This window comes from Pangasianodon hypophthalmus, chromosome 29 (assembly GCF_027358585.1).
Source record: "Pangasianodon hypophthalmus isolate fPanHyp1 chromosome 29, fPanHyp1.pri, whole genome shotgun sequence".
Taxonomy (NCBI): domain Eukaryota; kingdom Metazoa; phylum Chordata; class Actinopteri; order Siluriformes; family Pangasiidae; genus Pangasianodon; species Pangasianodon hypophthalmus.
Window position 1 is genome coordinate 6693935 of NC_069738.1, and position 12747 is coordinate 6706681.

Consider the following 12747-nt stretch of genomic DNA (forward strand, 5'->3'; position numbering starts at 1 on the left):
TGACGGTGGCTGACCTAAGTGTGCTGAGCAGTATCAGCGAGCATGGCAAGCAAGTTGCCGTGAGCATACGAAAAGGTATTTGCGAGCGTGCAGAGAAACTGTTGCATGTGAGAGCACTTCACTTCTGCGAGCACTGAGCACTGAGACACATTAAAGATAACGGTTAAATGTCAGAAAACTCAGCAGGAGGAGTTCATTGCTAGCAGCAACCAACATAAACAGCGCTAAATAAAATGTTTTGTGACACTCCTGATTGCCGAACATGTTTACTGAGGAATTGAGTAAATAGGTTTTTCATTCTTTGCTTTTGTCAGTACAGGGAAACGGGACAGAATACTTGTCAGTGATAATCAAACATACTGTACATTTACGGTAGGTAGAGATTAGGTTGAAACACTGTGGAGTATTCCTTTAATCTCTCATGACAGGAAACAAATTTCACCCCCCCTCAAATATTTGCATTTTACATCCCTGTTGCGGCTCCTGTGAATCCTTGAACAAAGTGAATGTGAAATTACATTTCCGTCAGTTGCATTGTGTGGCGTGGATCATCATCATCATTAAGCAGCGCACAAGCTGCATTTGTGACAACTCTCCATATTCTAATCCCCAAAACCAGGCAGACGCTCATAAATATTCACTAATGGTTTCTTATCTCTGAAAAAAGCCTCTGCTTTTCCGACTCAGCTTATCTGTGCTCTCTCTCCTCTTATTCCGCCACCCAAGAATTGTACGTGATGGCGGACACGTATCTGCTGACTGGAGAGTGTTAAGTGCAAAGTAGGTGTGTTGACGTGGGTTTTGCGAAATGATGGAGAGAATCGTTTCAGCCTGAGCTGTGCAAAAGGGTCATTGAGTTTGGGCCGTACGATAAATGGTTCATTTAGAAGTGTTCAAGGGCGTCTGGAGACCCATTTCTCTGAGGTCAGCCAGAGAGATGAGGTCTAAAGTGATAGAGTGAGAAAGAGAGGGAGACCTATTTTAGTTAAGAAGAATAGAAAAGACATCAGGGTGAGACAGAGAGAGAGAGAGAGAGAGAGAGAGAGAAGGAAAGAGCAAGGAGTGTTAGGCAAAATTACTATCATATAATTACTTAATATAATCATAATGATCACATAATTTCATAATTTTTCACAGAAAGCAGGATGAGCTTTTTGCTGAGATTATAATGAAATCAGGACTAGAGCGTTTATAGTGTAGCTCTACATGAATGACCTCTGTATAAACTCTGCAGAAGAGTTACCTTTCGCTTGTCTTTCTTCTCATCCTTCTTGGTGAAAACCGTGTGCACCCACCAGATCTTTGTAAACATGCTGCCATAGGCCAGACTGAAGCCGAGCCCGAGCAGCCACAAACGGAACTGGAAAAGAAATTGTCTCTTCAGTGTTCAGTGCATGGAATCCAAATACTTTTTTTCATGCCTGTGAATCCAAATACTTTTTTTTTCATGCCTGTGATTTTTTTTTCAGCAAAAAAATCTTCCACATATCCTACATCTCAACCTCCTGTATTACAATTTCCCATGATGCCTTTGGGTTTACCTGGCACACTACAGGAAATTGAGAGCGACGGACATGAAGCCCATCGATCCCCAGAGGAAACACGGCAGCCAGAGCCATCATACAGCCCACGGCCGTCATGTTGTTCAGGTACGGCTGCGAGTTCTGAATGTACCTGGAACATATGGGAATATTCACAAGAGATACTCAGCTACATCAACAAACGAAACGGTCTCCGTCTTCCTTGTGCGCTTGCCAGGATGCGCTCTATTTAATGACAGAGACACCTCGTTGTTTATGCAGGTCGTGTCTAAGAGCATCTGGAAAACTTCATATGAGAAAGCTAAAGCAGTTGTGTGATGAAGAAAGTTTGCTAAACGATGACAGCATCTGGATGTTTTTTATTACCAAGTGACAGCTCAGAATGTTAATTTTACATTTCTTCATTCAGCAGACACTTTCATCCAATCAGACTTAATGAAAAGGCAAACTTTAAATTAAGTAAATTAACTCAGGGGATAGAAAATGAGGACTAATAAAAACAAATTTTTTCCCCCTATCAGCTTCAATATGATGTTGCATAAAGTCAGTAGTTCCATAATTACAAAGAAATGTGGTTAAGACTAATTTGAGAATAAACAAATGAAAAGACGAAGGCAATTATTTAAATAAACATCCAATAGTAGTTTTGCCAGTAGGCTGACTTAATGGTTCTAGTTGTAATTATCACGTTAATTTGCAATCATTGTAAAGTTGTCTTCATTTAAATATGGCTTCCAAACAGTGCTTTAGGTGTATTTGGTTAAAAGCAGGAACTTGGCTCTGTACAGCTTGGTGCCTGAGCTGATATCTCACAAGAAAAACTGACTCAACTTCAAGATTGAGACACTTGTAACTGAGATATGCCTCTATTTTGGTGCAAATCCATTGTCTGAACACTATACAAGTCTGTATTTATCTCAATATTATCTAATTACATCATTTTCGACTCAACTCTGAATCAATTTCTGGACCTTTTTAAGAGTTGGAAAAGCCAGCTAGAGTTCTGAGCTAATGCAATTCCATGTGCAATCTGTAGCTCAACAGTCTGTTCTGTTTTAGTTTGTGCTAAATTCACGACTCTGTCTAAGCCGATGATGGATTCTTCCGGAAAAGCCAGTGACTCCTACAGGAAAACATCAAAAATTCTAACAGGATTTGTAATGACATGGCAGAGGTAGCCAACGCATTAGCCTAGCAGCCTACAAATCAGTTCGTTCAAGAATTATCTGTTCAAACAACTTGGGGCTGTGCTGTTATAAAAAAATAATCACCAATGAGTTGGAGGTCTAGTTGAGAGGTCTGAAGTTGAGTATTCTCCAGCATGAAGTGTTTTATTCTTCTTATACCACAGCAACTTGCCAACTCTAGCACAAAATCTATGCCAACATATCGTAGATTTTATCGTTTATAGTTTTTTCATATTGCGAAATGTCTTTTAGAGCAGTTTAAAAAAGTCATTCCCTCACCAGCTCCTCTTTTTTCTCTCTTTTGTAGTTATTAAGATGAAAAATGCAGCTTGTCATGTTACAAAGCGCTCCATCCTGAAGAATTTCCCACATAGGAAAAGTTACAGCTTTACCCCTGACTCTCACAAAGTGCTGACACTGGAGACTCCTTCCAAATCTGCTACAAGCCTCTTTATGGAAAAGAGGCTTATTAACATAATACAAATGTCTACACATCACTGCTAAAGAAAATTACTCAACACTTTCTGACCAATCAGATTCAGGAAGGTTTTTCACTAACAGCTAACAGCAACAGCTGACAAATGTAAATGTAAATGAGTTTATTTCAACACTGCATCAACACTGATTGATAAATGAACTGATATCAGCTCTTGTTGCTTTAATCTCAGCCTTACCAGTGAATTTCGTTACAACCTGACAGTTTGTTACGCTTAAATGCTTTTTTAGTTTACAAACTATAATGCTAACTCACACTCGTAGCCTGTTTACTGGAATTACTAGCAAACTGAAGTCACAGGATGCGACTCGTTTTGAATATCACAAACTAGCTAAGGGCTGGAACCGGGGATGGGTAGGTTGGAGTGGACGAGTGTTACTGGGGAGTGCTGCATTGATTGTCACATTTTTTAGAGGAAGTAAACAACCTGCAACTGAATTGTTGCATCAGATACAAACTGATTTAAAATGAGTTGGCCAGGCGAGGAGCTGAATGTGAATAGGATTTAAATCACTGTAGGATTTTTTTTTGAGCTGTCACACATGAACATGTTCTTCTCTTTGTTAGAAACAAACAAACACACAAACACACACACAGGCCTGCGAAACTTATCTGGAGTTTGGGTGTTATCTCAGGTCAGTTAGTCGAAATGAAAGAGAAGAATTCACACACATGCAGAGTAGTCTGAATGTGCTTATCACAAGTACGCTGCATACTTAGTATGCATATCATGCACTTAATATTCGGAATCTATCAGCCACACTTACGCGGCTCTGCACGCTTCTGTGCACACTGCATCACTATCTAATGCATACATATGTGAAGGAGACTGTGGCTCTGGCTATTAACTAGTGCAGATGGAACAGTCCTCTCCATCTTATTCAATCTCATTCACTCACATGCCCTCTTCTGCTGCTATTTCTGGCCACATAGAGACCTAGCTCTAATGAAAAGAGACTGTTCTGACTCTAAAGCATCTCTTTTTTCTTTTTTTTTTGGGAATCCAGCACACACACTGATAGGCACACCTGACGTTGCTGTTGTAAATGTTGAACGTGAGACACACGATGCCCAGTAAGATGCCCAGTCCAGCAAACACCGACACAGACACAAAGAGCTTCTGAGACAGGAATCTGAACTTCTGAATCACTACCGTCTGATCTGCTGGAGGACCAGGGCCTGGAGCAAGAAGAGGGAAAAGAGATGAGAGGAGAGAATAAAGGAGAAGAGAAGAAAATAAAGAGAAGTAGATAAGAAGAAGAGAGAAGAAAGAAGAAGAGAAGACAAAATAAAAGGGTTGAGAAGAGAAGAGAAGAGAATTGAAATGAGAATAGAGGGGAAGATGAGAAGAAAATAAAAAAGAAGAGAAGTGAAGAACAGGAGAGAACAACAACAACAAAAAAAGAAACAACATGATTAGTAAAGAGAGAAGTATAAAGAAGAGAAGGGAACAAAGAGAAGACACAAGACAAAAAGGAGATGAGAAGAGAAAAACAGAGGAGAGGAGAGGGTAGATAAAGACAATACAAGATGGGAAGAAAATAATGAAGAATAGAAGAAATGAGACGAGGAAAAAATAATGGAAACAAGAAGAAAAAAGACAAGAAGTAGTTAACAGAGAATAGAGGAACATAGAACAAATAAGAAAGATGAAATAAAAGGAGAAGAGAAGAGAAGAGAAGAGAAACTGCATTAGCATTGGACTACCAAAGGAATAAGGAGCTGAATAAAAGTGAGACACAGAGCATAGAAAGAGAGAGATGGATAGACCGAGAGAGAAAGAAAGAGAGAGAGAGAGAGAGAGAGACAGGCATTAGCAGTGACCCAGTTGTATAAAGTAAGCCTCTTTCTCTTTCTCCTGTAATCATGGTGCTGTGTATGTGTGCCACAGAGTCAGTCGTGTGCTCAGTGTGGAGTTTCATCTCTTCACTTCCCCCATCTGTGTGCATTGATATCATCACAGCCTTTTCCTTCTCTGTGAGCCTCGGGTGCAGGACTGCATGCAGAGCACAGCGTGGCTTTTCTCTCCCGAGAGGATGCTGCACTCCAAAGCTTTACTCGCTTTCTGTTTGTGTGTCTATCTCTGGCGTAGGATTGTTCATGCTCTCGAGTGCGGTGTAGATCCTGAACTCGGAGCACGGAGAAACTCACGGCCTCCCGCTGGTCATGAGCCTCAAAGCCGTGTGCTAAGGGTTAACAGGCTAGAATGCCTTGTGGCACTGAATAAAACTATTCATGTCCTGACAGGTGAAGGAGAGAGTGTGAAGTGCAAATAGACTTCGCTTTGAGTATCAATGACAAGAGGTAGAGCGAGAGAGAATAAAAAGAGGTATAGAAATAATTTCTGAGCGCCGAATGCAGTTACCGTGATGTTTCAGGAAGTGATGTTAGCAGCTTCATATTGCTATGGAGGTTTATTTTATTTTATTGTATTGTTAATCATTTTACTGGATTTTTTGCGAACAGATATGTTACCTTTCTTGTTACAGGATTGAAATTGTGTTTTGCTCTTGGAGAGATTTACTCTTAGAAATCTCTTTCACAAGGGGCAAGCAATCAATAGGTTCCTCGCCCCTCGCTCCTCAGGAGAAAATTGGAGAAAGAAAATTGGCTGGTTGTTTCGCTGAGCTTCGTGTTCAGCACCGTATGAAGAGTTTCTCATTTTCGGTAGCGAGACAGTTCAACAGCAAAGGACATCACATTAATGACATGTCTCTTAGTGTCGTCAGTTCTCACTAAAGCAGCAATGATGAGAGGAAGCTTCAGGAAACCTTCATCAAACTCATTTTAGGTAACAGGCCTTTACATTACCCTTTCATATATATTCTCATGAATCGCCTGTAATATCAAAGTGGTGGAAAAATCAATGTAGCTTGCAAAATGATTAACAAATAAGAATGTAAAAGTTGTGATTGCATAATTATTCACCCATGATGCTGTGAAACCCCCGGAGTTTGTTATTTTGGAAAAAGACATAGTTACAGCGTAAAATTTTTATCTTGTTAATGAAGAATTACATCGTTAGCACATGTTAGTAGTAGCTGTGTTTTATAATGTTTTGTATTGCCTTTTTTGGCAGTCTATTAGAATTTCTATGTACTTTATTACTGTATGCTTATTTTATTAAATATTTTTAAGAATCCATATTTATGTATTTTATGTATGTATTATGTATTTTTAAATTTCTTTCTTTCTTTCTTTTTTTATTTATTTATTCATTCATTCATTCATTCATTCGTTTGTTTTCATTTTTCCAATTGTATATTCTGGTTAATACAATCATTGCAAGTCAGAATGTGTCTTTAATAAACTAAACTAAAACAAAACTAAATTTACAACATGGATTCTAAATACAAAGAAGAAAATGTTATGCTTTAAAGTATATTTAATGATGTTCCTAAATTTTCAGCCAAAAATGGTTAAAATGACTACTTCGGGGAAATTTGGCTGACAATTTTGACTGAAAACGGATAAAATTAGGCCTACAACGAAGTGTCACATCTAACACTTTACACAGAATTTTAATGGTAAGCGAAATTAGAAAGGGGTAAAAACTTGTTTCCTTTCTCCTGTGCCCGTCAAAACATAAGCATTCAAACAAGTTTGCACGGTAGATCAGCAGTCAAAGTGCTGACCATGTGGAAATTTCATTTCATCTGTAATCACAAATCATGCCAAGTATCAAGATGATGTACAACACTTGCTCAATATACACAGTACAGCGGAAAGACGAAAGGCGAAAATGACACCATCTGTAGCCACAGTTTTAGAAAAGAAGGAACAAAAATACACAAATGAAAGTGTAAAAGAAAAGTATAACTAGAAAACAAAATTCATTTCGTCAGTCATTCTTTGTCGTTGAGGATGATTTCTGAGTCTAATGGAGCATGCTGAGGTTTGTTATGCTATTTTAATGTCTACCGAAAATGAAAATAAAAAGACGTGCAGCTACGCATGTAGCAACATTTCAGCCTTCAGTTTTCCTACGAAAAAAAGAACTTGTATGTACTTTAAACACCTACATCACCTGGTTTACCTCCTACAGCTTCAAGAGCTGATCAAAGACTTTCTATCTGAAACACCCTGTTCCTCCCTCTCGATGTAAATCATTTCCAGGAACCAAAACTGAATAAAAAAATGTATCCCTGTAGGCTGCACACATCCAAGTAATCACTTACACAACTATGAAACCACCGTCATAATCACAATAGAAGTGAGAGCAGAATAAGCCAATTTCATCTGGATTTCCAATGTGAACATTTTGTGATAGCGTCATCATCATCTCATCATCATGGAAGAATAGTAGTACTACATTAATTTTGTTTTTTAAGATTTGTTTGGGAAAAAAAGGTTAAAAGTCTATCCAGTTCATTTTTTTCTTTGTGGTATCTAGGTAGAGCCATCCAAGCAGCTCACTCATTGGCTCGGACTTCAGGAGCTGGCGAGACCTTAAGCATCTACAGTAATTACCCATGACACAATAAAGAAATGACAGAGCAATCAATACCTTACAGTGTAATCAAACAATGTTTTAACTGTAATGCCTGGGAACATCATGTGATGAAAATGTGTCACTTTTGCTATTATTATTATATTGCTACACCGATACACTGATCTACCGATACGCTGATCTACCGATACGCTGATCTACCGATACACTGATCTACCGATACCCTGATCTACCGATACCCTGATCTACTGATACACTGATCTACCGATACACTGATCTACCGATACACTGATCTACCGATACGCTGATCTACCGATACGCTGATCTACCGATACACTGATCTACCGATACCCTGATCTACCGATACCCTGATCTACTGATACACTGATCTACCGATACACTGATCTACCGATACGCTGATCTACCGATACACTGATCTACCGATACTCTGATCTACCGATACCCTGATCTACTGATACACTGATCTACCGATACACTGATCTACTGATACACTGATCTACCGATACACTGATCTACTGATACCCTGATCTACTGATACACTGATCTACTGATACGCTGATCTACCGATATGCTGATCTACCGATACACTGATCTACTGATACCCTGATCTACCGATACACTGATCTACCGATACCCTGATCTACCGATACACTGATCTACTGATACACTGATCTACCGATACACTGATCTACTGATACACTGATCTACCGATACACTGATCTACTGATACACTGATCTACCGATACACTGATCTACTGATACCCTGATCTACTGATATATCACTGCCAGTCATGTGGCTTAGAAGGTAGGTATTCAACTAAGTTAGCCACATTACTGTGTGTTTTAACAGAGTTAAATCTGTCAAGGATGGCTGATGGATATGAGACGTGAAAAAACTCAGACATCTGGCAGTTTTATTGTCCACCTGATGTTTATGGTCCACCAGCTGGCTGCTATTTGTCAGTGTTTAATTGTTACTGAAACCAGTGTCCTCTCTTTATTTTATTTTATTTCCACACTGTGATCTATTAAATTTAATGTTGTTTTCTTAGCTGGATAAAAAGCACTGAAGACCTAGCCAAGACCTACTGGGTTACATTTCAAAAAGGTTTTCAAACCAGCATATATGTGACTATTTTAGACATGACTATTTTGCATGTACAGCATTTCTCCTTTAAAGATCCTTTTAAAATCAACAGAGAAATAGGAGTAGAATGATCTAAAATACATATGCATATAATTTTCTGCAAAATAAACTGCCATAAGATGCCAAAAAGACATGGCCTCCCTTTTGACCCATATGTTTTTGTAATTTCTTTTTCCTACCAGATATCGCTAATGTTTCACAGACAGGAAATTCTGCCTCCCTCTCTCTCTCTCTCTCTCTCTCTCTCTCTCACTCTCTCTCTCGAGACGTGGCCCTGAAGATAACATAGGATTGTTTCCAGATGATCTGAAAGAGTTTTTACTTCAAAAAGTGCAGAAATGACTTCACATTGTACAATTTGTGTGTCTATTTGTGTGGTGACTGATTGTCCCTTTCCAGCGTCTGCTTGTTTTCACTGCAATACCAACTTTAACCATTTCAGTGTGTGTGTGTGTGTGTGTGTGTGTGTGTGTGTGTGTGTGTATTTGGGGCCTGTCTGCATTCACTGCTTAGTGCTTCCACCTGACCTTGATGCTGAAATCAGGGCCGTATGCTGCCATGGCAACCAAGCCTCATAACGGTAACGGTTGCTATGGTGATGGGAGAAGACGGCAGCAATGCAGCGGTTGTCATGGGCAACCAGGGAAGGAGAGAGAGCATGTTGCGTGTTAGGAGACACAGAGAGAGAGAGAGAGAGAAAGAGAGAGAGAGAGAAAGAGAGAGAGCAACATGCCAAATAAAAAGCAGGGATTGCTCAAGATGTAACGTCCTGGAGCAAAGTCACACTCTCCTTGGCGGTTCCTTTATTCAACCACGTCACTGCTTAATGCTTATTTTTAGCCGCTTCACTTCCCTGAACAGTAGCGGGCATGAGGTTGGCGCTAGGCAACGTTCACCATGGAGACAGTGTGACAGGGTCACCACGGCCGTTTTACAACCCAGCGGTGACCCGGGATGCTCGCGCGTCTACACTGTGACAGTTGGCATGTGTGTGTCCATGCTCCCAGATGGCACGGCTTGTGTCCCTGCCATCGGGCTCCACACACACATACACACACACGCACAGTTCATGCATTAACCTTGGTGCGTGTGCAGCATGCAGACACACTGTTTTTCTCTCCAGAGTCTCCTTAGTCTCTATTCAATATGGAGTATAATACGATGAAGGTCAACGGTCACTGTCATCCCAGTGCGTTCCTGACACTTACACACACACACACAAACACATACACACACACACACACACACACAATCTCACATTGAATCTATAGGTAACAGGATTTGCCACATCAGCTTGCTGTCACCTCGGTGTTCACACTCACAAGTTGAATAAACACTTGCAGCCTTCTCACATTCCCACCGGAAGGGTTTTTGTGAAAATCGCAATTAGCGCTTTCAGCGACAGAGGCTCGCTACAGTTGCCATGGAGCTTGATGGATTCTCTACATTTTAAAAAGCTAATAAGGCCATTTCGAAAGCTCGCAGGCATACGCTGGCCTTGTTTGGGGAATGCACAATGCGCATAAAGAGCTGCGTGTTCAGAGCTTACACTCTATCTTCAGCGAGCTAAACGAGTCTAGCGCTAATGACATCCAGCACGCAACTCAAATACAATTTTCAATTCCTGCACCCCGCTTTTGAGTTCTAAACGGCTGACAGAAAAATTTTGAAGCGCGTAGGATGCACGTCACCGCTGCCCATGCTGATTGGACTATTCATATCCTCCGAGGACGCGGAGACGCCTCTCAGCTGCCTGTCTGTGCTTTCCTTCTGATTTGTTTTGTTCCAGATGTCATGAGGCATCTTCTCCACACACCCTCCCTGAGACGGAGTTTGAGCTGGTCATGAAATTTGATTAGAAAACTGAACGCAGCCATCACTCATGCTATGTGGGGCAGATTTTTTATTAGTCTGCTTGCTCAATTTATGTTTGGAATTACCTAGTGGCAGTTTTCTAATGTCATTCATTTTTCTTTTTTCTTTTTTTCCCTTCCCTCTATCTTCTTGTTCTCACAAAGAGAATACTAAACAGAGTTTGACTGATTGATTAAGAGCCTCCAGCCAGCCTTGCCACCGATCTGTTCTCTCTGTGTGTGTGTGTGTGTGTGTGTGTGTTTGTGTGTGTGTGTGTGGTTATGGATGTGACCATAAGAGACACAGAGCTATAAAAGAAGAGCAACGTGGAAGGAACAGTGAGAGAGAGTGTGAGTGTGTGTGTGTTTGAAAGATAAAGAGAGACAGAATGAAATGAAAGGAAGTAAGGAGGCCTGATGGACAACGATAAAGAGATATAACACAGTTTATAATTGAAGATTAAAACACTTCGGGACATGATGTCCCGAAGTGTTTTATTCCTCTATACCACAGCAATTTGCCAACACTTACAATTTTTTAATTTATTAAAGAACAAAACATACTTTTTATCCATTTATAGTTACATTTAATGTTGTGAAATGAGCTTGTTCCTCTTATCACTTACGCTATAGAAGCGATACACAGTTGTTCCCTCACCAGTCTCTCTTTTTTCTCTCTTTTGACGTTAATAAAACAATATCCTGAAGACTTTCCTGAGGTGGAAAACCTGCTGACATTGGAGACTCCTTCCATAAATGTTAAATAAACAAGCTTCACCATATCAACAACAATTATTATACGTTTTTCTTTCTTTCTTAAATAACATGGTTGTCCAACCCATTATTTTTATTTATTATGTGGAGTGTCCACCACACAAGTCCCTGTAAATGAACTGTTGCTATAGAAACGATAACGTATCAGAGCAAGCATATTTAAATTTACACCTGTGATTTAAATTATAGCCCACACTACTGTCATAGCTGCAGTTACCGAATATTAATCAACACCTTCTGACCAATCAGAGTTGAGAATTCAACACTGCCGTGATATAATAAAGATGATTGTTTCTCACCTATCCACTTGTCGTTCCCGTACCAGGAGAGATTGCCTTTGGTCATATCGTAATATCCGATCTTCTTATAGCTCCCTCCTATAGGAGACACACAGAGCGTGAGACAGTGTGAGAGACACAGAAGAGGTATAATAAGAGACAGAGGCATGGCAGCTGTCCCGTTATATAGCACTTTAAATCAATGTGATAAGACAGCTAAACAATTCGACAGCTTTCTTAATATAAGCACTGCTTTCTGCTTTCAGCCAGCAGCCTGAAACCAGACTTTATCATCAATCCTCAAAGTTCCTTCTCATATAAACAACGCTGCGTGATGTGTTTTTTTCTGTTTTTCCCACAATTCAGATGGAGAGAGGACACAGTAACTGGGTAACACTGATATACCAGTGCAGGAGCGAGAACAGGCTGGCAGAGAAATTTATCTTCATTTCATGTAATCAAACTGAAAGCAACTGCACAACCCGGCAGCCAGCTATACACACACACACACACACACACACACACACACACACTCGCTTTCTCTCTCTTTTTCTCTCTCTGCATGTTTGTAAGCCATTTATTGCCATTTGGGTCTTTACAGGGCTCCGGGGGTCTGCAGCCGCATACACAACAAGAAATTAACTTAAGTGAGAAGCATTATAATTATCAGGTAATCATTAAGCATAATTACTGCACTCGGCTCCAGCTACCTCCTGGGAAATTCATGTGTGTATGTGTGTGTGAATATATGTTTATATCCATGTGTGAGGAAGTAAGGGGGAGAAAAAAAGGACAGAAAGTGAAAAAGAGAGAACACAGTGAGTGAGAAAGAGTTATTATTAGCTACTGTTGTTGCTGTGTGCTTTCACTGTGTAACAACTTCAACTTCATTTCCGTGAACAGCACGCATGATGTTCTAACAGCGAGGTGTTCTGTTAACTTGAACTTTTATTGCTTTTCTTCATTATGTTACACTTTAATTAAAACTTATTTTTACTAC

General features: G+C 40.0%; 1 protein-coding gene across 2 annotated transcripts in view; it reads right to left on the reverse strand.

The window, feature by feature from the left end:
• The window catches only part of gabbr1b (gamma-aminobutyric acid (GABA) B receptor, 1b), a 109040-nt gene that overhangs the window by 13048 nt on the left and 83245 nt on the right, over positions 1-12747 (reverse strand). For both annotated transcript variants that reach the window (XM_026942212.3, XM_026942211.3), the window contains 4 exons: positions 11769-11846; positions 4253-4403; positions 1542-1674; positions 1244-1360 (listed from right to left, as the gene is read on the reverse strand). In XM_026942212.3, coding sequence (XP_026798013.3) covers positions 1244-1360; positions 1542-1674; positions 4253-4403; positions 11769-11846 — 479 coding nt within the window. The remainder of the gene's footprint in view (positions 1-1243; positions 1361-1541; positions 1675-4252; positions 4404-11768; positions 11847-12747) is intronic.